The sequence below is a fragment of the Microtus oregoni genome, unplaced genomic scaffold, assembly GCF_018167655.1.
Source record: "Microtus oregoni isolate MIOR12 unplaced genomic scaffold, Mior012 000027F_ref0000203, whole genome shotgun sequence".
Lineage (NCBI taxonomy): Eukaryota > Metazoa > Chordata > Mammalia > Rodentia > Cricetidae > Microtus > Microtus oregoni.
The window spans coordinates 14569338-14592668 of NW_024543086.1; the positions used below are offsets into that span (position 1 = coordinate 14569338).

The following is a 23331-nucleotide window of genomic DNA, read 5'->3' on the forward strand; positions in this document are numbered from 1 at the left end:
CTGCAACTTCTCTTGCCCCATAGGGAAGGAATTGGAGCGATTGTTCCACTCTTCCCTAGCACACAAGGATCCCCACATCATATCCCTGGGGCTGATGGAAACAACACTACATAAGCTTAACAACTAATAACCAAACTTTCATGACAGAAAGATTAAAACACAATCCTCATAAAATGGGTGAATGTAGGGTATGAAATGCATTTGATGCAGCACTTTCCACAGAGAGACTCCTTGGAGGTTATTTCCTTTCCCCTTCACACTCAGAACCAGGAAGACCATGGGAAGTGCTTAGGTATAGGTCTGTTCATAAACTGCAGCATTGCAGGACTCCAGAAGCACCATTCAAATGTGGCCTCTGTCTGTGGAGCCCTGGGAGGGTGGGATACAATGGGATATGCCCAGAGACCTGGAAACAACCCCCCAGAGAGGGAAGGCAGGCAGGCACCAGAAGGAGGCAAGAGCTTGTGCAAAAGTGTGTAGATGTCGATCAGGGGGTCAAACTGTAGAAGCAGCAGCTCCAGAGTGGGGGAGGGAAAAGGGGAGCTGTGTAGAAATGTGGCAAGAGTAGGAGAGACAGAACCTGGAAGTCAAGCAGGTGATAAAGGAGCTTGAATGCTGTATTCCAAAACATAGCCTTTCCTCTTCAGGCAATGGAGCCATAGAAGGCTTTAAAGGGAAGGCATGGTCAGATAGATATAGCTCCCTTGAATGCATCTTATTTCCTTCTGCTCTTAGGCACCTGCACAGAATCCTCCTGCCCATGTCACACATACATGAACTCAGAATACACACATACACACACACACACACACACACACACACACACACACACACAGACACTTCTTCCCATCTCTTAAGGCCTATTCCTTAGTAGTGATCGTCCTCACCATCACTTCCTTGGGGAAACATCCCCTACATGCCTACACCTTACCCTGAGCCCGGTCACTCCCTCCTCTGTGCCAACACCCCTCCTGCAGTACTTCCTGATGCTGTAACTCTTCACACCTGTGATCCTTAGGTTCTCTCCCTCATGTATCAAGTCATAGTCTCTGGGGACAAGACCATGCCTATCTTGGCTCACCAATGCCCATCCACGGGCCTGGCGCTTGCTAGATGCTCCACAGTTCCCTGATCTTTATTGACTATGGGAGTCTTAGGGAGAGATGCAATTCCAAATCCTTGGAATTGAATCTTAAGAAGGCTAATCCCTAGTACTCGAGTTAGGAAATGTCAAAAGAGACGTTCTGAGTCTGTATGGCTGGTTGTGGGGCCTAATGATCTAATACATAGAGGAATCCCATCCTCAGGGTTGCAACTGTGCCATGGGCATCTTTTTAACCCCCATGGCTCCTGACATGGGACTTGACATTCAGAAGGCACTCTGTGAGTGCAGTTGGAGACTAAACAGGAAGCTCTGGGAAGCTCGGTTTCCAGAAAACCTGCTTCAGTTCTCACAGCAGGCCCAGGCAGGGAGCTTCTCCCATGGCCTCGGGAACAACCAGTTTTTACAAATTATCAACATCTCCCCATTAGCTGTTGCAATATTAAATTGTGTGACTGGAAATGAATGAATAATCCCACGGGCGAGTGAGAAAGACCAAGCGGCAGGATTTAATAACAAGTCCTGCCCTCTCTCCAAGCAGAAGGTCTCCCTAATTAAATATTAAAAATCTATCCACACAGCCACAGCCAAAAAAAAAAATTGCTTTTTCAGCAGTGCGGCTTGGAGTCACTGCTCCAAAGACCCAGGTACTGTGAGAGTGACCTCCTGGGGACCAGCCAGGGTACCAAGAACAATTGCACAGTGAACAGACACTGACATTGCTCGGGTTTTGCCGTGTGACCATGCTTCATCCTTGTGAGGACGATGAGCCGTGAATTACATCACATCAGCAGGAGTAAACTGAGGCTTGGGGGTGGGGCAGTGACTACCACAAGGCCACATGGCATCTAGTGATAATGCATGGATTTAATTCGTCATATGCAGTTATGGGTTTTATTCAGTGACTGCGGCAGTTAAGAATGTGGCCTTGAGCACCGGGCTGTTCTGGGTTTGAATCCAGCTCTACAGATGGCTGTGTGGCTTTGGGCAAATCACCCTCAACCCTAAGTCTCGGGTTTTAATGAGAGGTAGCATGTCGCTCCCAGGGTTTCAGGATGGTGACATGAGAAAATGCATGAGACAGGCATTACTGAAATGCTAATTACTATAGTGTCGGGAAGGCTATCAATAAAATACTTCAACTGCAACCCCATTGTCCCAAGAAGCCCTTCTCTGCATCAAGGTCCTGCCTAGTCCACTGGGTAACACTTACTAACCCTGTGTCTATGGCACCTCCAGTTATTATTTAATTTAAAGATCATAAGAGCCTGGGAAAGTGGAGATTAATCCCACCCTTTCCCAGATGTTGAAGTGCAGGCTGATAAATGAAACAGGTGGCCGAGGCTACCTGAAAGAGGCTCTCCAAGCCACAGGCTCTGTCCTTACCCATCTGGCTTTCCACCCTGCAGTGTAAAGAAGGACTCCAGGCTCAGGGCTCTGCCCCATCCCCCCCAGGGTTTCTGGGGGCTGAGGAACTCTCCACACTTTCCTTTGAAGTTTCTAAGCAATGGCTCTTATGGGACTCTTCATATTAGAAAATCCCAAGTCGTGGGCAGAAGACTTAGAAACCACACCTAAGCAAGAAAGATGGCAACAGCCATCTGTAACACTAACCCTCAGAGATAACCATTCCTACACCATGCCAAAATAAAAAGATATTTTAGCAAACACGGGTAGAGTAATACAAGATTCGTGATGCCCTACGATATGATAGATACGGAGAGAAAGGAGACACGTTTCCTATTTCGTGACATTTGTAAAGTACTGCCCATGTCTCTGAACCTGTTTTCCCGGCTTCGTATTTTCTTTCTTTGAGTTTGCTTCAATAAAAATCACATCTTTTTCTTGTGTTTAATCTCTTCCTTTTAATTACAACTATCAAGACCTGTTTCCCCCTGCAGGGTCATGAGGCAGCTAAAGTGAGGATAAAGGAGGAAGTTACTGATTAGCTAGAAAGAAAATCAGTCCTGGGAGATTTTTTTTTCCAGCCTTATAATATTCTCAATGCCATGAAGTCAGGTCTCCAGCTAAGCCTGAATCAGCCTTTGGCATTCTACAGAAATTATCAAGCCCTTTGGTGTTCTAGCTGAAACCTCAAATATCTTGGATTGTAGCTTTTATTAACTGAGAAAAGGAAATGGATGTTCTTCCCCTTGCCCTCACTTGCAGAGAACTGGGACCTAGTGGAAGGTCTCAGACCCGTGATTCATCAGGCCCTTCTTCAGCAGTGAGCAGGCAAGGGGGAGGGGCAAGCAAAGCCCACAGGCAGAGAGCTATCCTGGAAGTCTATGAAGTTCCCACCAATGGGAGGGGCAGTATAGATCCCGGCTCTCCTTTGACTGACATCAGACCTCGCAGAGTGATTAACCTTGTAATTCATGGCTCTCTGCTGGCTTCTCACCTCACACATCGCCCCACTCTGGTCTTGTTTGCTGTTTTGCTAGCCTGCAGCTGCTAGACTTTTCACATGGCCCCTACGTGTGGGGCAAGATGGAGCAGGGCTGCTTTGCTCTCTGTACCTCCTTTTCTTTTAAAGCGCATCCCGCCAGACCCCATCCTGGACACACTGGCCACCCGTCATATCCTACAGTAAGTCTGTTCCTCCTCAAGTCCATCCACCCACAATACCCTTCTTTCCTCCTTGCCTGCCCTTCCCCCTCCTCTGTATCAAGAATGCTACAGCGAGTATCTACTTCCACCCAGAAAGCTGAGACCTCCTTGGGGCACTAAGGGTTCTTGGGTAGAATCATAGGACGTAAGTCAGCTGGGCCACTAGGGACACACATCACTCCTGTTCACAATGAACTGGCTAGAGCAAGTCACAGGGGCAGGGAAAACATGGAGGAAGTTGATGAGCAACAGTCACCACCACACAGCGTCACAGTTTGAAAAATGCATTGTATTCAATAAAACCATCATAGACCAGAAGTCCCACACCCCTCTCCTCATGGACTTTACCTATTATCTTCTCACAAGAAAGAAGGAGAGTGTGTCTTGTTTTGTTGTTTTCAACAACAACAGCAAATTTACAATTCTCAATGCAATTCATGTCCATGACAAAAAGAAAAAAAAAAAGATCCAACAGGACCATCACAGTGATTCAGCAGAACTTGGTACTAAGCCTCAGATCCTGAGTTTTAGTCTCTGTGATCCTCACAGTGGAAGGAGAGAAATGACTCCCAAAAGTTGTCCTCTTGCCTTCATACACACACCATGGCATGCAGGTGCTCATGTACATACATACATACATACACACACACACACACACACACACACACACACACACACACAAATAAGTAAATCAGGATGAAGGGGAAGACATGTCCCCACTCCAGCCTCAGAATCCTACAATGTAGTCTTCATAAAGAACGGCTTTGCAGGTGCAGGCTGGGAGCCCCGGGAAGTCTTCATGCTGAGCATGGCTTGCAGCTGTCTCTTGTATGTGAGCCTTCATTTTCCAAGATGCTTCTAATCCAACTGATGTTTTATAGCGAGCTTCCCTGAGGCCTAAAAGCTAAGAGGCCGTGCTACCTCCCTGTGAGGCATTCTGAAGGGTTGAAAATCTGAAGGCAGAACCCCATCTGGAAAGTTCCATTAAAGCATCACTCCAGGACCCGTCATTACCACTACCTACCACTAGGCAGATTAAACAGTTTCAGAGCCCTGTGACCTGCTAATGCATTCACAGCTTCACGTGGCTAATTAATCCAGGCTCATCCATCCTCATCAACTACAAAAGGCTTCCAGCCAGCCCTCCCACTTGCTCCCGGGTTACTCATGTCCTATGAGCTCTCCCTAGGTCTCAGCCAATTACTGCCCCGCAAAGACACTCAGTAGGAAGCTAAGCCCCAGAGTTTTGCCTCCAAGTGGAGCAGTACATTCTAGGTGCAGGGTCTTTCTCTACAGAAGTCCCCTTGACCTTCATAGACTGGAGACCGAGGTCCCTGTGATCTGTCTGCCACTGCACCCTCTGACTTGAGAAGACAGAAGGGATGGCTCAGGACCTGCTGAACTGGGATTCCAGGCTGGCTCTATCTAACCACAAAGTCCCCGTCTCTTTCTTCTTGCTGATGGCCACCAAGCTGCCACTCTGCCTTCTGCGGCTGCTGTGTATAAAACAGTGCCCCCAAGACCTGTTTCTCTCTGGTCCTGGAACACCATCTATCTCCATTCAAAGCTCCAACACCGCGTCTGGATCGGATGGCCACTGCTTTTATTTAATAATGTCTGGATTACATCTACTGGAGACTTAGAAATTATTTGGTGCGTGGACAAGTGAATAAAGAATTAATAATGCCGTCCTTTTCAACACTGAGCTGCCAAAAAGATGTATCCAAGTTTCAGCTTCTGTGCCAAAGAGTCAGCGTAAGACCTTGGGCAAATCCAGTTCCCTTCCAGCACCCCAGTTTGCAAATACAGACAGCAGAATAAAGACATCTATCTCTCCGTGGTTAGAATGTCCTGGGTCTGAGACACGTCAGCTAAACTGATATTGATCTTCAGAAAAACAAAACAAGGGCAGCCATGCTAGATGATTGGCAGGAGCGAGGGGCAGGGGAGGACTTAGGAAGTGGACTCCTAGAATTCAAACCTCCCTTCCTGCCACCGCAGGCTGGATTCCTCAAGTTCTCAGGGGTAAAGGGGCTTGATTAGAGGACTCTGTCCCCCAACTTGTGAAGACAGACACAATCACAGATGCAGGAATGGGGACCCCGCAGAGACTCGTGGGCTGGCTCCAAAGCATGTGGCCGTCAAGCGGGTTTTAAGATTTGTCTCGGTTCCTCAATCATCACCTTTGGGATTTTCTGTGTCTCCAGATGGAACGGGAATGGAAATACTTAGCTGATAGCAGACTAGCGGTGACTATGTAATGATGATACTGAAAAGCTACAGGGGGTTAAATGAAATGGCATAAACAAAGCACCCATAATGCTAAGCCTATAAGTAGTCCCTTCCATCGTAGAGCCTTAGTTTCCTCCTCTGTGAAATGGAATTAATACAGTGTGTCCCTCCTAAAGCCTAACCATACTGACTCCAGACGCCATAGGCCCGTCCTAGTTCTGATCTGTGTGCTATAAACCAGTCAGAAGCGTGCATCTCGGGCCATGTCCTGCGTCTATCCAGGGCATTCTGAATCTTGGTGGGGACCTCCAAAATATGAAATTTGGGCATATATCTAGACTGCCACCAACACCTGAAAGTTTCTTGGGAAAATGAGGGGTGTAGGGTGGAGGAGAGGCATTGTCAGGTAGAGATTTCAGTTTTGCACAGGAAGTATAAATGAGTCACAGTGAATAACTGCATCTTGTCCTTCCTGTGGAAGAGGTGACAGGAGGGTACGGACTGTAGTTTCCTAGAGAGCGCATGCTCGGGCCAAACTGGGTTGTTGTTCCTCTGCTGCCTGAATTCCCACATGGGAATGGGGGCCTGGCATAGTCACCATTCCTAAGGACACCGACATCCCAAACTCTCGCCTGAAACAAACGATACAATTCATGTTTAAAAGAAGTAAGACAATGATGGGGACCTGGGATTCTGTGGTTTGTGAGCTAAATGGTCAAATTACAGAATTATCCATTCAATTAACACGACACTCTTGGTCTATCTCCTGGCCCACTCCTGTAGCACCTCCCACTGAACAGACACTGAGTGCTTACTGCGTACTCCAGTCAGGCTTCAAGGGTGGGAGGGAATGGTGTCAGCTGGTGGGGCACTCCAGGAAAGATGGCTTTTTACGTGGCTAGATTCCAAAGCTGTTGCAGAAGACCACCACAGGTCTGTGGGGAACCATCCTAGAAGGTAAACAGGACCTCGGTGTAGACCTTTCTATGCTAGGGTGAATCTGGCCTTTGCCTGAAGTTATCTCAGCAACCGAGTAGTGGGTGTAGTGTTGAATTTCACCCAAACGGTTCCCCGCCCCCTGCCCATCTTCCTGCTTCCTCTAGGACCATCTGGGAACCAGCCCCAGCCCTCCCCCACATCAAACCCACTCCTCACCTCTTGGTTTGTATTTCAGTCTATGAAAACTATTTTTACTCAAAGGAGATTTAAGTGGGACAGACCTCCCCCACCCTCATCTACTGGGTTTCATCGGTAGGAATGTCTTGGCGGTAATGATCTGAGTCCTGAAACAATTTGGGAAGACAGCAGGGCTTTGAAACTGGCTGTATTTCCTCTTTTTATAATGGTTCATTTTACATTTTTATTGGCTCTCCGCTGATTGCTCCTGGCTCTCTGACGGGATGTGAGATGCACTGACATTTCTAGAGATCAATATATTAATAAATCACGAAGTTCATAATGTCTGATTTGCTTCTAAATGAGACAGAACTATTATCACCATAAAGTTGCACATAAAATATGCCCAATTGTGATGTATTGTGTAGTCTAAGCAAAGGCATTGAGTGAATAACCTTTCCCCCAAAGAAGGAAACAATCAAAGCTGAATAACTTCATTAATAATTCAAGGTGTGTCTGCCAGGGCTTCATTTATTAAGTGCACAGTTAAGAGGCTTCCACACTGAGTCCTGGAGAGGAGGATGGTACCTTGACATTGCCTCTGCCTCTGGGCAAGCGCGCACATTCTCACACAAGCTGACTGACTGCAGCCCTCACACTTGGCAGTTCATGTGCCAGCTAAGGGTAATGGCCAATGGCCTTCTCCAGCTAAGAAACAGACCAAAATAATACACACAACGACTGTCTGGATTATTAAGGGCAGAGGACACGAAACCTTGTGATAACTCCAGGGAGAGAGAGACAGGAAATTTTCTCGATGACCGTCAGTTATTATGTCTGTTTGCTAATGCTCCAGGCACTGTTCTGGTCTCATTACCCACAGATACCTTGCCCTGTTCCATGACCACTTTCAGTATTGATACTCTTTCATCTAGAGTCTTGGGTCTGCGAACAGCCATTCCAGTTAATACAGACAAGAATAGGCATGCTAACCAGTCAGTGTCTAACCTGAACTGACAATTGAGTGCCCTTTTAACAGAGTAAATCACAGAAGAAAATCCCCCTGTATGAAAAATGCCCATTTAATTAACTACATCCATCAGGATGCATAATCATGACCTGCACGCTGTCTAACCATTGGATTCTGCTGTTGAGAATGCCCTTAAAATCACCACCATAATACAAGCCAAGAATTAAATTATGCGTTTTGGCACCTATCGTGCACACAGTCATTGTACAGACCTTATCTCACCTAGATTTACAGCGACAAGGCACATATGATTATAACTCATGTTAGTCTAATAACCATATACCTCCTAGGGACAGTGAGATGATCAGATCAATTCTAAAACTATTACTACGCTCTCTGAGCCCACCAAGCAAGGCACTTAATACAGCAGACACTCCCTCGGCGGCTTTCCACCACTTCTCTGCTTGAGCTATCTCCTAGGATGCGCGGAAGTTTGTGTTTGCACTAGCAACAAGAGGAAGGCTTGTTACCTTGGATTACAAGAACTAAGCTGAGGGAATGAAATTAGCTTTGATTCTTCAGCGCACCAAGTTGAGAGGGTTAAACATATGCCACATGCCCTAAAATAGCAATGGGAACCAGCTATGCTGGAGGATTATGTCCCCCAGACCAGAACCACTTCGCTTCTTCACTTCACACTGACAGCCTGAATCAGGCCATGGTGGGAAGGATGTGGAAAAGTGGATCCGTCAGGCTTCCTTTCCTCCCAAGAGCAGTTGTTAGACATCTAAAACCCCACCAAAGCTAACGCTCTGTTTGGAGAACATCTCCATTTAGCAAGATGTCAGACCTCTCGGCATGCTGAAACGGGGCTCGCCACACCTCATCAATCCAATGAGTTTCCATCATGAGTCAATGCTACCTCATCTGAGATGAATCGTTGCAGACTCTCTGACTCTCTTCTTCAATTTCTCTTGGCCCCTTCAAGTCCCTGTCTTAAACTAAAACAAAACAAAACAAACAATAAGAAAAACAAAACAAAATAACAACAACAAAAAAAAAAACCCCTGTCCTTCCTTCCTGGAGACTTTTCATTTGGAATGAATTGTCATTTCAGTTTCTTAGACAAGAAGAGTAATAAAAACTCACCCATGTTTTCCCGTTATTTCCTGCATAGATACCCTAACCCTTGAGATTGCTCTCCTGTACACAGGTCAGCCATGCTCATTAACAGGCTCCCTCCACAGGCTGGAAGATCAGGGTCACCATCCTGCTGAGTCCAAAGGAAAGCCCGTGGGGGCTTCCCCACTGCCCGCCCTCTGAATCCTGGCTGGTGGTAGGATTAGGGCTTAGTCTGACTAATTGCCCCCTAGAGCCTGCTGGAGCTACTAAACTGTCAAAAGTTTCATCTCAGGCACTTTTCCTGGACAAAATGGTCCACTTAAAACATCAGCTAGACACTTCTGCCTGTGGCTGAGAAGCTCCCAGGAGGCCGACAGTTCTAACTTGTAGCATAGCCAGAGGCTCAGCTGCGGAAGACATTGCTTGGAGACAAAGGGACGTGTTGGGCATGGCCAGCTCCGTGCCTGGAAGCATCGGGTAGAGTCCTAAAATCTAGGTAACTCTTTCCCCTTTGCTTTTCATACGTGGTCAAAAGATGAATGAATGTAACGTCCTTGTATAACAAATAGAACTTGGATGCCATGATGTGTACAGTGGCTGTGTGGACTTCTAATGGTCGTGCTAGGTTTCTGATAGGTAATTTCTGACTGTAAATGGCCACCTGGCAAGAAGTTGCAGGGGACATTTGACACCCTCATCCTCACACATCAGTGCCTTGTGGACCAGAAGACCTAGCGTGCCCTCCCTTTGGGAGAAAGGGCAATAAGCCCAAATAGGCGTTTCCTGAAGATCTCTCCCTTCATTTGACCCTCAGCTGCCATTTAGAAGAAGCCGAAGCACTCTGATGTCTCTGTGGGGTTGTTTCTAAGGCACGCTTTCAGGACAGAGGTGTAAATGAATGAGAAATGTATAAATTCAATTTGGCTTACAAAGAGCAGGAGGGGTTTCAAGATTAAGAGAACAAACGCTTGAAGCAAAACATGATTTGAGTTTTATTGAACCAAGAAGACTGGAAAAATATCTGGAACTCTCAGAAAATCTTTATCAGGCTCAGCTCGGGCACTCACGGGACTCGTTGTTAAGTATATAAAAATCAGAGCTGACGGGCTGTGTGCCCCGCGTGTGTCTGAGGAGATCGTGACTCACCTCAGGGCCTCAGCTGTGAGAATCTAAGCAGCAAGGTTTGGAGGGCAAATGAGACCTTTGCCCTCTCTGCGGTATGCAAGTACCAAGAAAGATCTTTGGCCCTGGTTGTTGGGGGGAAGCCTTTGATTACTGCTGACCTCACCCAGAACAAAGGGATACATCTGTATCTAGAGGAGGGACCAGGACACATTTGTGAATGCCAGCATATGATCACTAATGCAGCCTCTAATGCACCTGGAATAATCCAGGCAACACTGAACCACTGGAAAAGTGATGTTAAGAGGAGAGTACAGTGCTCCGTACCGTTTGTTGCCCATTGTCATGTAAATTATTTACAACTTTTAAAGCCTCCTTTGGAACATAGCCTCAACAACATCCCACACGTTTTGACACGTTCTGTCATCATACTTTCCTGCAAAATAGCATGAGTGCCTCTGAGACACAAGTGATTTAGAAATTAATGTGTTGATACATTTGGAGAACGAGGAATTTTCTAGGGGGTATACTTGATTCCGTGTTTGGAAGACTTCTTGGTGCCCTGATTTGTTATTGATATCCTACTCCAGTCCAATCTACAAAATCCATCCCAAGTAACTTCAGACTAGCTCTAGGAAAAGATCAGCTTGGGTAAATGACCTATGTGCCCTGTAAAAGAATGCAGTCTTTGTGACAGCTGGTAGAAACTGTTTGTAACAATGAGGTCACGTTTGGGTAGTGTGTTACTCAGATCCCTATGCTAATACTGACATTCTGGGCTACTTAGATTTATATTTACTCTTTGAAAATTTCATATATGCATTTAATGTATTTCTATAATATCCGTGCCTCTTTTTCCCCCCTCCAGATCCTCCCAGATGTCCCTTTTACACACAGACCAACTCTTTTTTTAAGAACCCACTGTGTCTAATCAATGCTGACCACATAGTCATGATTGTAGGGTCAACTACTGGCATATGATCACTGACCACACCCATGAAGAAGACTGACTTTTCCTTCCCTTGCAATCATCAGCTGTCAATAGCTTGTTCTGAGAGAGGTGCTTTTAAATCTTCAGTTATGATTGTGATTGTGTTGTTTTTCCTTTTAGTTCAGCCAGGCCTTGGCTTTACATATATTTGAAACAATACTTTTAATTCATACCGACTGGGAGTTGTTACATCCTCCTAAATGACCAATCTTACCTGACAAAACTTTTTATTTTCCCCAAAGTTTCACACCTTAGCATCTATTTTACCTGATATGAACTGAGTCACCCCAACATTGTTTGGAGACAGGGTTTCTCTGTGTAGCCCTGGCTGTCCTGGAACTCACTCTGTAAAGCAGGCTGGCTTTAAACTCAGAGATCCACCTGCCTCTGTCTCTTGAGTGCTGGGATTAAAGGTGTGTGCCGCCACCACCACGCAGCTAGCATTTCCTAATTCATGTTTGTATGGGGCATCCTTCAAACAGCATTGGATTAAGGTACAGTTTTTAGCCGATGATCAGCCTCTTGCGTTAACAATTTTCTATTTATGTTTCTTTTTCATCAGTTTGACTCTGGAGTTTTCCATGTGGGTTTATTTATGTTTATGCTGCTTGGGATTTAAAGAGGTTCCTAAATCTGTAGCTTCTTAGGTTTCATCCATCTTTAAAAGTCCTTAGTGCCTCTTCAAATATTGCTTCATCAGCATTATTTGTCTCCTTCTTTTTGGGGAGTTTTTAACCATATAAATGTGTATGTATATAGACATATAAACATACACACACATAGGTATATATAGGCAGAGACTGCTTGTTTATTCCCGGCTGCCCAGATCCAAAATAATCACACAGAAACTATATTAATTACGACACTGCTTGGCCAATCATTTAAGTATATTGCTAGCTAGCTCTTATATCTTAAATTAGCCCATTTCCATTATTTTGCATTTTACCACGAGACTTGTAGTTTACCAGTAAGGTTATTGGGTGTCTGTCTCCTTACATGGTGTCTCTCTGACTCTACCTTCTCTCTCTCTCTCCTCTCTCTCTCTCTCTCTCTCTCTCTTTCTCTCTCTCTGTCCATCTCTGTTCTTATTTTCCTCCTGGCTTTACTCTGTTAAGCCATTGGCCAAAACCAGCTTCTTTATTAACCAATGACAATAAGACACAATATTCACAGCATACAGAGGGGAATCCCACATCACGCCCTCTTTTCTGTCTAAATAAAAAGAAAGATTTTAATTTTAACATAATAAAATTACATAACAAAATGAATTATGGATGTTTATCTTTGTTTAGAGTGTTGGTTACAAGTGGTTATGAATAATGGTCAAGAAAAAAGCTAAACAAAGGAGATTACATTCAGAGTTCTTGTTTTGAAAAGAAAAAAAGAAGGAAGTGCTGTGGGACAATGGTCTTGTACCCTGTAAAGATTTGTCACTTGTACTGGTTTAATAAAATGCTGATTGACCAGTAGCCAGACAGAAAGTAGAGGTGGGGTGATAAGAACAGGAGAATTCTGGGAGGAGAAAAGGCTCAGTCTGTAGTCATCACCCAGATGCAGAAGAAGATGAAAATGCCTCACTGATAAAAGGTACCAAGCCATGTGGCTAACACAGACGAGAATTTGGCTTAATTTAAGATGTAAAAGTTAGTTAATAAAAAAACCTTAGCTAATAGTCCAACTAGCTTATAATTAATGTAGGCCTCTGTGTGTTTCTTTGGAACTCAAAGGCTATGGGACAAGTCAGGACAAAACCCTCTATCAACAGGTATATGTATTATCTTCATTCTCTTCCCCCTTCCACTCTTCCTTTCCTTCTGTCTCACCTGGTGTACCTACCACAACATCTATTCTCCTTTAACTGTGTCTCATCTGTTCTGAACTTAGTCTGGTGTGTTGGTGATCTGAGGTGATATATTACTCAATTCTACAATTCTTAACTGACATTTTTGTATACATTCTGGTCCTCTGATGAGGATTCTCCAGCTTGTGGAATCTCTTTTCTTGAGCATCTTTCCTTTGTTATTTTTCATCCTGTGCCCGATTTGTCTAATATTTGAACCACTTATACATCTGTTGCTGTACTCATCTATTGCCCTTAGGTCCTGTCTTTGATATATCTAACAAATTCTCATTAAATGGTGAACATAATTTTTCTAACATGAAAAACATTTGTTTGGTTCAATTCAACTTCTGTGAGGTAATGAAGAAACAAAATCTTGGTCTAGACAGGGGTTGTACTATTTTAAAGCAAGCTACACTCCTAGCCCTCTGATACATCCAAAAAGATGAGATGTTTTAACTCTCTTTCCCAGTTGTCCTCTGTGAGAGTTCAGATCACCTACAAAATAACCCTCTTTATTCAGTCTTACAGCTTCTGTGTTTTCACAAACACTGTTCCCTTGTCCCTTTTTTTCTTCAAGACTCAGCTAAGTTTTCTTTCTCTTTGGAGCCTTCTCTGACAGCTCTCCCATCTGGTCCTGTGCCTTCAGGAGGCAACATTAATTAGTAGCTCCTTCCCCTTGGGTCCCTGCTCTCAGCCACAGCCCCATTGGTCTGGAATGATTTGCCAATGAAGAGCTTAGAACCCAGCCCACAGCATCCTACCCACAGTTGGATTGTGCTGGCACACATTATATGTTTCAGATGTTAAATTCATTGATAATATCCAAGACTTGGGGAGCATACATCTCTGTAGTCATGGCTTCTCTCAACAACTCTAAATATCTGGACTCAGTGCATGAAAACATCTTGTAAAAAATGGCTCATCCTCTGCCTGGGAGCAGCTGCTCTCCAGGTCTCAGCCATACTCATCTCTCCTGCCCATCACCTATACTCATCCAGCTTACCTGCCAATGATTCTTGACATTTCTGCTTCTGGTCTACTTGTGTGCCTTCCTGCCAACGTCATGACTATTGTAGACAGATGTTGTATCTTGTCATTTCTTCCAGTGCCTATCACATTTCTGGCAGGCCAGAGAAGATCAATTCATATTTGTAAACACATGGGTAAAGTAGTAAGATTATTCTGTGTAATGCTGTAGCAACAGGCCCTTGAAGTGCATTTGTCAAAACCCATAGAACCACCAAGCACAGTGATTGTAATCTACTATGAAGATGGACTTCCATTTTTACTAATGTGTCAATATCAGCTCATCAATCATTAGTACATTAACTTTACCAAATACAGACCTTTCAAGCACTTGCATGCATGTGCGCGCACACACACACACACTTACACATAAAGAAAAAATAGTTAATAAAATTTATTTTACATCCCAACCACAGTTTTTCCTCTCTCTCCTCCCACCCACACCTCACTTATACCCCCTCCCCATCTTTTCCTCCTCCTCTTCTATTCAGAAAAGGGCAGGCCTCCCATGGATATCAACAAAACATGGCATATCAAGTTGCAGCAAGACTAAGCACCTCCCCTTCCTGATAATAAGGTTGGACGAGGCAGCCCAGTATGAGAAATAGAGTCCCAAAAGCCAGAAAAAGAGTCAGAGGCAGCCCCTGCTCCCACAAGAAGGCCAACTTAACACACTGTAACATATATGCAGAGGACAGAGGGCAGTTTCATGTAAAGCTTCCTGGTTGTCCGTTCAGTCTTGGTGTCCCTGGAGCCCAGATTAGTTGATTCTGTGAGCTTTCTTGGTTTCTGACCTCTCAAGCTTGTACCACCCTTCTACAGGATTCCCCAAGCTCCGCCTAATGTTTGGCTGTGTGTCTATAAATCTGTTTCCATCAGTTGCTGGATGAAGCCTCTCTGATGACAAATGGGGTAGGCATCAATCTATGAATATAGCAGAATATCATTCCCTCCACACAGTGTCAGGGGTGAGCTCACTCTCATGGCCTGTATCAAAGGAGGGACCAGTCAGTCATTGGTTGACCACTCACACTCTCTGCACCACCCTCATCCCAGCACATCCCGTAGGCAGGACAGACTATGGGATGGGTAAGTTGAAGGTTATGTGACTGGGTTAGTGTCCTAATGCCTCCACTGGATTTCTTGCCTGGCCTCAGAAGATGGCCAGTTCAGGCTGTGTATTCCCAGTCACTAGGAATCTTAACTGGGGTTGTCCTTGTAGATTTCTGGGAGTTTCCCTTACACTGGGTTTCTACCTCACCCTGAAACAGACCCCCTTTTCCAGTTGTCTCTTTCAGTACTCTCCTCCTCCATCCCCCCAACTGATCCCTCATGTTTCCACTGGCACCAGTCCACCCAGGGAATCTCTTCTATTTCCCCTTCCCAGGGAGATCCTTCCTTCTTCCTTTGGGCCATCCTTGCTACTTAACCTCTCTGGGTCTGTGAATTGTAGCATGGTTATCCTTTACTTTACAGCTAATATCCATTTATGAGTGAGTGCATACCATGTTTGTCTTTTTAAGACAGGATTACCTTACTCAGGATGTTTTTTCAGTAGTTCCATCTATTTGCCTGCAAATTTCATAATGTCATTGTTTTTAACAGCTGAGAGATACTCCATTGTGTAAATATATCACATTTTCTTAACCCATTCATTGGTTGAGGGATATTTAGGTGGTTTCCAGGTTCTGGATACTACAAATAAAGCTGTTATGAATGAAGCTGAGCAAGTGTCCTTGTGATATGATTGAGCATCCTTTGGGTACATGCCTAAGATTGGTATAGCTGAGTCTTATGATAGATTGATTCCCAGTTTTCTGAGAAAGTGCCATATTTATTTCCAAAGTGGCTGTACAAGTTTGTACTCCCACCAGCAATGGAGGAGTGTTGCCCCTGTTCCAAATCCTCTCTAGCAAAAACTTGTGTTTTTGATTTTGGCCATTCTGACAAGTATAAAATAGAATCTCAGAGTAATTTTGATTTGTACTTCCCTGATGGCTAAAGATGTTGAATATTTATTTAAGTGTTTCTCAGTGAATTGAGAGTCTTCTGTTGAAAATTCTTTATTTAGATTTGTACCCCATTTTTAATTAGATTATTTGTTTGTTATGTGTAATTTCTTGAGTTCTTTATATATTTTGGAAATTAGCCCTCTGTCACATGTGGGGTTGGTGAATATCTTTTCCCATTCTGTAGATTGCTGTTTTGTCCTGTTGACAGAGTTCTTTGCCTTGCAGAAGGTTTTCAGTTTCAGGAGGTCATAGTGTATGCCATATTGGTCTTCTGTTCAGGAGTTGTTTCTTGTGCTATCAATTTGCTGTATGTTGCCCTTATTTTGCTTAGGTATTCCCCTTTTATCCCTGATCGCTCCAGGACTTTTATCATGACGGGGTGTTAAATTTTGTCAAAGGCTTTTCAACATCTAATGAGATGATCATGTGGGTTTTTTCTTTCAGTTTGTTTATATGGTGGGTTACATTGACAGATTTTCATATGTTTAACCATCCCTGCATCTCTGGAATGAAGCCTACTTGATCGTAGTGGATAATCTTTCTGATACGTTCTTGGATTTGGTTTGAAAGTATTTTTTGAATATTTTTACATCTATGTTCATGAGGGATATTGGTTTGTGATTTTTTTCTTTGTTGAGTCTTTGTGTGGTTTGGGTATCAGGGTGACTCTGGCCTCATAAAATGAATTTGGTAATGTTCCTTTGATTTCTATTTTTGGAATAATTTGAGGAATGTTTGTTAGCTCTTCTTTGAAAGTCTGGTAGAATTCTGCACTAAAACAGTCTGGATCTGAACTTGTTTTGGTCAGGAGACTTTCAATGACTAGTTCTATTTTCTTAGGGGTTATAGATAAGTTTAAATTGTTTATATGATCTTGATTTAACTTTGGTAAGTGGTATCTATCAAGAAAATTGTCCATTTCTTTTAAATTTTCCAATTCCAGTTTAAATTTTTGGATTTCCTTGGTGTCTGTTGTTTTGTCCCCCTTCTCAAAAACTCTTGATTTTGTTAATTTGTATACTCTTTCTGTGTTTTTATTTAGTTTGGATAAAGTTTTATCTATCTTGTTGATTTTCTCAAAGAACCAACTCTTTGATTGATTCTTTGTATTGTTCTCTTTGTTTCTATTTTATTAATTTCAGCCCTCAGTTTGATTATTTCCTGTCATGTACTTCTCTTGGGTGTGTCTGATTCTTTTTGTTCTAGAGCTTTCTGGTGTGCTGTTACATCACTAGTATGAGATCTCCCCTAGCTCTTTTTGCAGGCACTTTGTGCTATGAACTTTCCTCTTAGCACTGCTCTCATTGTGTCTCATAAGTTAGGGTATGTTGCTCATTCATTTTCATTGAATTCTAGGAAGTCTTTATTTCTAACTTGACACAATAGTCATTCAGTAAAGAGTTGTTCAGTTTCCATGAGTTTGTAGGCTTTCCATTGTTTCTATTGTTGAAATACAACTTTAATCCATGGTGTTCTGATCAGATGCAGGGAGTTGTTTCAATTTTCTTGTGTCTGCTGAGACTTGCTTTGTGACCAAGTATGTGGTCAGTTTTGAAGAATGTTCCATGAGGTGTTGAGAAGAAAGTGTAAAAGAAGGCTGCTTGGTCATTTCCCAGCTTCCCAGATCTGAATAATCCTCAGAAACTATATTAATTACAATACTGTTCAGCCAACAGCTTAGGTGTATTTATAACTAGCTCTTACATCTAAAATTAACCCATTTATATTAATCAATGTATGATTAATTAACTAATTAATTAAAATCATGAGACTGTGGCCTACTGGTAAAGTTCTGATGTTCTTCTGCTTTGACAGATAAATGATGTCTCATTAACTCTGCCTCCTCTCTCTATATATCTCTTCCAGTCTGGCTACATTCTGCCCTGCCATAGGCCAAAGCAGCTTATTTATTAACCAATGGTAATACAACATATTCATAGCATACAGAGGGGAAGCCCACATCTGGTGTAGGAGGGTCTTCTGTCTATGTGTTTCTTTCATTGGTTAAATAAAGAGAGTACCTTGGCCTTTTGATAGGGCAGCCCTTAGGTGGGTGGAATAGACAGAACAAAATTCTGGGAGAAAAAAGGTGACATACAGAGAGAGCTGCCATGAAGTCGCCAGAGTCAGACATGCCGAATCTTTCCTGGTAAGCCACAACTGTCTTCATGGTACTACACAGATTACTAGATATCGGTTAAAGCAAGATGTGAGAGTTAGCAAAGAAGAGGCTAGATATAATGGGCCAGGTAGTGTTTAAATGAATACAGTTTCTGTGTAATTATTTAGGGTGTAAGCAAGCTGGGCGGCAGGATGCAGCCTGCTCCTCATTACTACAGATGTGTGAGGATCAATGTGTGATTTAAGCTTTAGAAATATTTCCTTTGCAAATATGGGTGCCCTGTGTTTGAAGCATAAATGTTAAGAATTTAAATGCCATGTTGATGAATTTTTCCCTTGATGAGTATGAAGTGTCCTTCCCCTCTCTTTTGATTAATTTCAGTTTGAAGACTATTTTGTTAAATAGTAGCGTCATTATACAAACTTGCTTCTTGAGTCCATTTGCTTGGAAAATCTTTTTCCAATCTTTTACTCTGAAATAATATCTGGGTTTGATGTTGATGTGTGTTTCTCATATGCAACAGAAGGATGGATCCTGATTTTACATCCATTCTGTTAGCAGGTGTCTTTTTTATTGGGGAGTTGAGTCCCTCTTGCTTCCTGTTTTCTCTCTTGTCTTCTGACCTGAGTGCCCTGTGACCAGCAAGTCTTCTGGCCCAGTAGTATGTCTCTTCCAGAGTTTTGGTGACCTGCTTGGCCTCTGAGATTTGGGGTGCTTGCTTTGTTTCTGGGGTTCTACAATTCTGGGAACTGGTGTGGCCTCTGGTTTCTGGATACTGGTGTGGTCTCTGGAGTTCCAGTTACTTGGGGCTCCTGGGGCTCCTAATACCCGTGTGGCCTCCAATAGAGAAGGAGTTGTCTGCCAAGTTGTGGGCTTGGATATGGAGCCCATGGGAGGAGATACTGTTGGGAACTGCTGGGCAGGCTCTGGGGTTCCTAGCATGACCTCCTATATGGTGAGAATCCTCTTCCAGGGGTTGAGGGCCAGAATATGAAGCCCATGGAAGGGAGTGCTGTTGGGCACTGATGGGTGGGGCTTAAGGGGTTTGGCAGGTGGTGGATGGTGTCTTACCTGGGGTATAGCCTCTGGTAGAGCAGGAGCCTTCTGCCAGCAGGTTGTAGGCCAGAACTGAAGAATTAAAAATTTAAATACAGCCCTTTAGAACTGGTGAGATGGCTCAAGGGATAAAGCTACTTATCATCAAACTTGACAACCTGAGTTTGGTCTCTGGGATTCACATGGTGGAAGAAAAAAAAAAAAAAAACAACTGCACAAGTTGTTCTCTGACTTTCGCATACGTGTCATGACGTTTACACAAGCACATATATACACAAACACACACACACACACACGTTTACACAAGCACATATACACACAAACACACACACACTCAAATGCCACTAACCAAAGTGATGAAAGGGTCGAATACATCCAGTAAAAATGAACTTCTTCCACAGACACAGATGAGGAGGTGGTGGAAACCCAGCTCTCTGTACTACCACTCTTGGGAACAACATGGACAGAAACCACTCAGGTCTGGGCTCGTGGGGGTGGGAGAACTAAAACACACTGGGGATGAGGACTGGACTGTCTGACACACCTTTGGTCAATGGTGCTAGCAAGACAGGAGACAGTTCAAATGGGAGCCCGCAGAGCAAAGCAAGACTGACCAGTACACAGATCTGAAAAAGCCAGCAGGAGGGAGCTAGACTCCCCCAGCTCACCCGCCATGGGGGATTTTCCTCCAGTGTTTCATGCATGGCACAGTCAAAGACTTAACCTGCATCCACTCTGTCACATACCCCAATACGCTAATTCTTAATGTCAATAATATTTTTCTTTTCTCATCTGAGTTACTTGTCACACTCAAGAAAGGAGAGAAGCCGAGTTGTGTAGCTTGTAAGGTCTATGAGTGTAGGAAACAGAACTGTAATCCATCGCTGTGTGATGATAGATACTTCACCAATAGTTGTCGAAGAAATCGATCACCCTACAAGACCCATAGCTTAATCACAAAGAAAAGAGGGGTAATGGGGCCTTCTCGTGGTGGAGAGTGTCTTAAAAGCCACTCTTCAACCAAACCTGTGCGTACTTCCAAGAAGTCATCCACATCTGTGCATCCTCTGCCACGTGCCATCCCATCTCTCTTCAGGCTGCATGACTGCATGGCTCAGAGCATGCTGGATGAGCCCTGCTGGTAGTGTGGGCACTGGGAGGTGACCCAATGCTCGTGCCTGTTCTCACTGTGGGAAAGGGATGGGAAATCCAGGCTCTGCTCTGCTGATGAGAGAGGCCCCTTGTGTAGGTCAAGCTGGATGGTGACCAGAACTTCCTCAGAGTGCCTGTCCGATGACAATAAAATTTTGTTATGCCTTTTAAATGAATGGATTTGGTAAAATGTTTTCTTACTTTTTCCTAGACATCGCCTGGTGGTATTACCAGTATCAGAGAGGTAAAATAATAATAATAAGTCTGCACTAACTTGATTGTCTCAGTTACATTACTTGGAAAGGAAGAACTTCTCCATCTTCTGCAACTAGCTTCCTTCACCAGATTTTTGTGTTCCTTGTTAGCAAACTCGGTCTGTGTAGAAACAGCTAGGAATGTTCTCTTAGGGTTGAGGCTTAAGAAAACTCTGTTCCTTCTAAGAGACTCCTATTTTTCCCTTCCATGGTAATTGAATGTCTATTAAATAAAGCTCAGAGCTGAATTATCGCTTAAGTATATTAACTGTTTAGAATGAATGATCTGAATTTCTCTGTTCTCCTCCCCTCCCCCAACATGGTCCAGACCTCCAATCCAATCAGCATTTTCTGAAGCAGATTTTCTTTATCTGTTTGTATTCTATTATTTGGTTGCTAATATCTACTTCAAGTTCTTTGTGGAAAAAAATGGAATGCTTAAATAAAGAATAAAGGCAGGTGGTGAAGAGGTTAAGCAAGCCTGGATGAAGTTCCAGATTCAACGGTCTCCAAGTCACACAGGCGGTTTAATGGCATTAAAAAGAGCCTGAGGTGAAGATGGGTGTGGTGGCACAGGCCGTTAATCCCAGAACTCGGGAGGCAGAAGCAGGTGGATCCCTGTGAGTTCAGGGCCAGAGTGGTCTACAGAATAAGTTCCAAGACAGCCAGAGATACCCTGTCTCAAACAACAGAAAGAAAGGGAAGGAAGGAAGGAAGGAGGGAGGGAAGGAAGGAAGGGAGGAAGGGAAGGAAGGAAGGAGGGAGGGAAGAAAGGAAGGAAGGAAGGAAGGGAGGGAAGGAAGGAAGGGAAGGAAGGATTCAAAGTGACTGGCAGGGGTCCTGGTGACTCTACTTAACCAGAGTGTCCAGTCCCTGCTTGGCTCTAGCAGATGATGCCCTGGTGAGAATTTGAGAATCAAGATTTTCAAGGTGAAGTAAGAAATACAAACTTTGTCATGGATTTCTTATCTCCAAATATTAGCAATGTGTTTAAAATGTATTTTATCTGTTTCACATAAAATATGAGCTTCTATGGATTCCTTACAAACAAAACCTATCTTTGGACTACATTCAAGCTAAGGACCACTATTTTGTAGCCTCAAAAATGGAATGGAATGAATGGGTGGGTATAAAGTACAACCCAGATTCCCTCTGCCAAACACACACATACATTCTCTCTCTCTCTCTCTCTCTCTCTCTCTCTCTCTTTCTCCCCCCCCCCTCTCTCTCTCTCTCTCTCTCACACACACACACACTGGAGAAACTATATTCTAAACAAGAGAGGAAATGGTCATATTTTAGGCCATGGCCTTCATCATCAGCCAGAGAAGATATTCATTGCCAGATGTGCCCCAGATGTGGGTCCTCACTGCTCAGTTTGGAGAGCGGACTTGTACAAAGGCGTGACATTTGTAAGCAGCAGGGGTACCTCCAGGCTGTTCACAAACCAGCTTACATTCTGGGCTCCAGTGGAGTAAAAGCCACTGTGGGGATATGTCCAATCTGATGGCAGCCCAATCTAATGGTGGAGTCCTAAACTGGCTGGAATCAAGGTCCGGCTTTTTCACTGTTGACCTAAGCGACCCAAGCCTCAGTCAAAAGGAGTTAGTGACAGAGCTTGGGAAAGATCGTCAATAGAAGACCTTCGCATGGACTCTGTTTATTTAAAAGATACAGAACTCACTGGAGATATGGGGGGGGGGGCTTGATACAACCATCTTTTTCTAAGAGGGTCTAAAGTTTTCATCCATCCTATATCCAGAACCACCCCCAAACACTAACATATTAAAAACCGTTTACTCTGACTCACACCTGTGCTGTCTGGGATTCTCCAGTGTAGCAGACGTAGCAGACGTTACAATCATCCTTCCGGCTCACACTCGCCCCCAGTGGCCGACATTCATGGCCTTGTGAGCCACTTGTAGTTAGAAAATCACCTTCTCCATTAAGATAACTGACTTCTAAATTTCAGGCAGGGAGGGCACCAGACCCCTCACCCCCGACCAAACACGAAGTCACAGGAGAGCAGTGAACTGTTCTACTAGAACATTGCAAAGAGAAGATAAACTCTCATGATCTCTATCAAGGAAATCTCCATAGCATTAACCACAAGATTAGTTTTGATTCTAACTCAGTCTGACTTAATAATTAGCTCATAATTCTCTTTAATAATGAAAATAATACAGTGAACAGCACATGGGATTGAAGACTCACAAAGCCCGAAAGTGGTAAGGAGGCTCCCTGTGTGTTAATTCTGCTTTTGTCAAACCAGGGAACTGGGCCTGTGTCCCCTCTCTATTGGTTCTGCCTAAAGACCTCCAGAGACTCCCTGACAGGCTACAGAAGAGATGTGAAAATTACCTCTCTAAAGCTCCCCGTGCATATATGTACAGTGGCCCAGAACAAGTGGCTACCGATGGTATGAAAGAGAGGAATGTCCAAAGGCGAGCAGGTTTCGACAGCTGCAAAAGCCGTGGACAAGTTAAATGGTTTTCCAGTCAAAGGCCTTGACTCATGAGGGTCACTGCGGCACAGGTTTGTGCCAAGGCTAAAGTCCATCTCACACCAAAGACAGCTCTGCCTCTCGGTGTTTTACCTCCA

The 23331-nt window shown here is 43.9% G+C and overlaps 1 protein-coding gene across 5 annotated transcripts in view; it reads left to right on the plus strand.

The window, feature by feature from the left end:
- The window catches only part of Kcnip1 (potassium voltage-gated channel interacting protein 1), a 384111-nt gene that overhangs the window by 343883 nt on the left and 16897 nt on the right, over nt 1–23331 (plus strand). Inside the window, exon 2 of one of the 5 annotated variants that reach the window (XM_041676246.1) lies at nt 20688–20720. The exons of the other annotated variants lie outside the window; for them this stretch is intronic. Within the exon in view, the coding sequence (XP_041532180.1) occupies nt 20688–20720 (33 nt within the window). The remainder of the gene's footprint in view (nt 1–20687; nt 20721–23331) is intronic. 5 annotated transcript variants of the gene reach the window in all.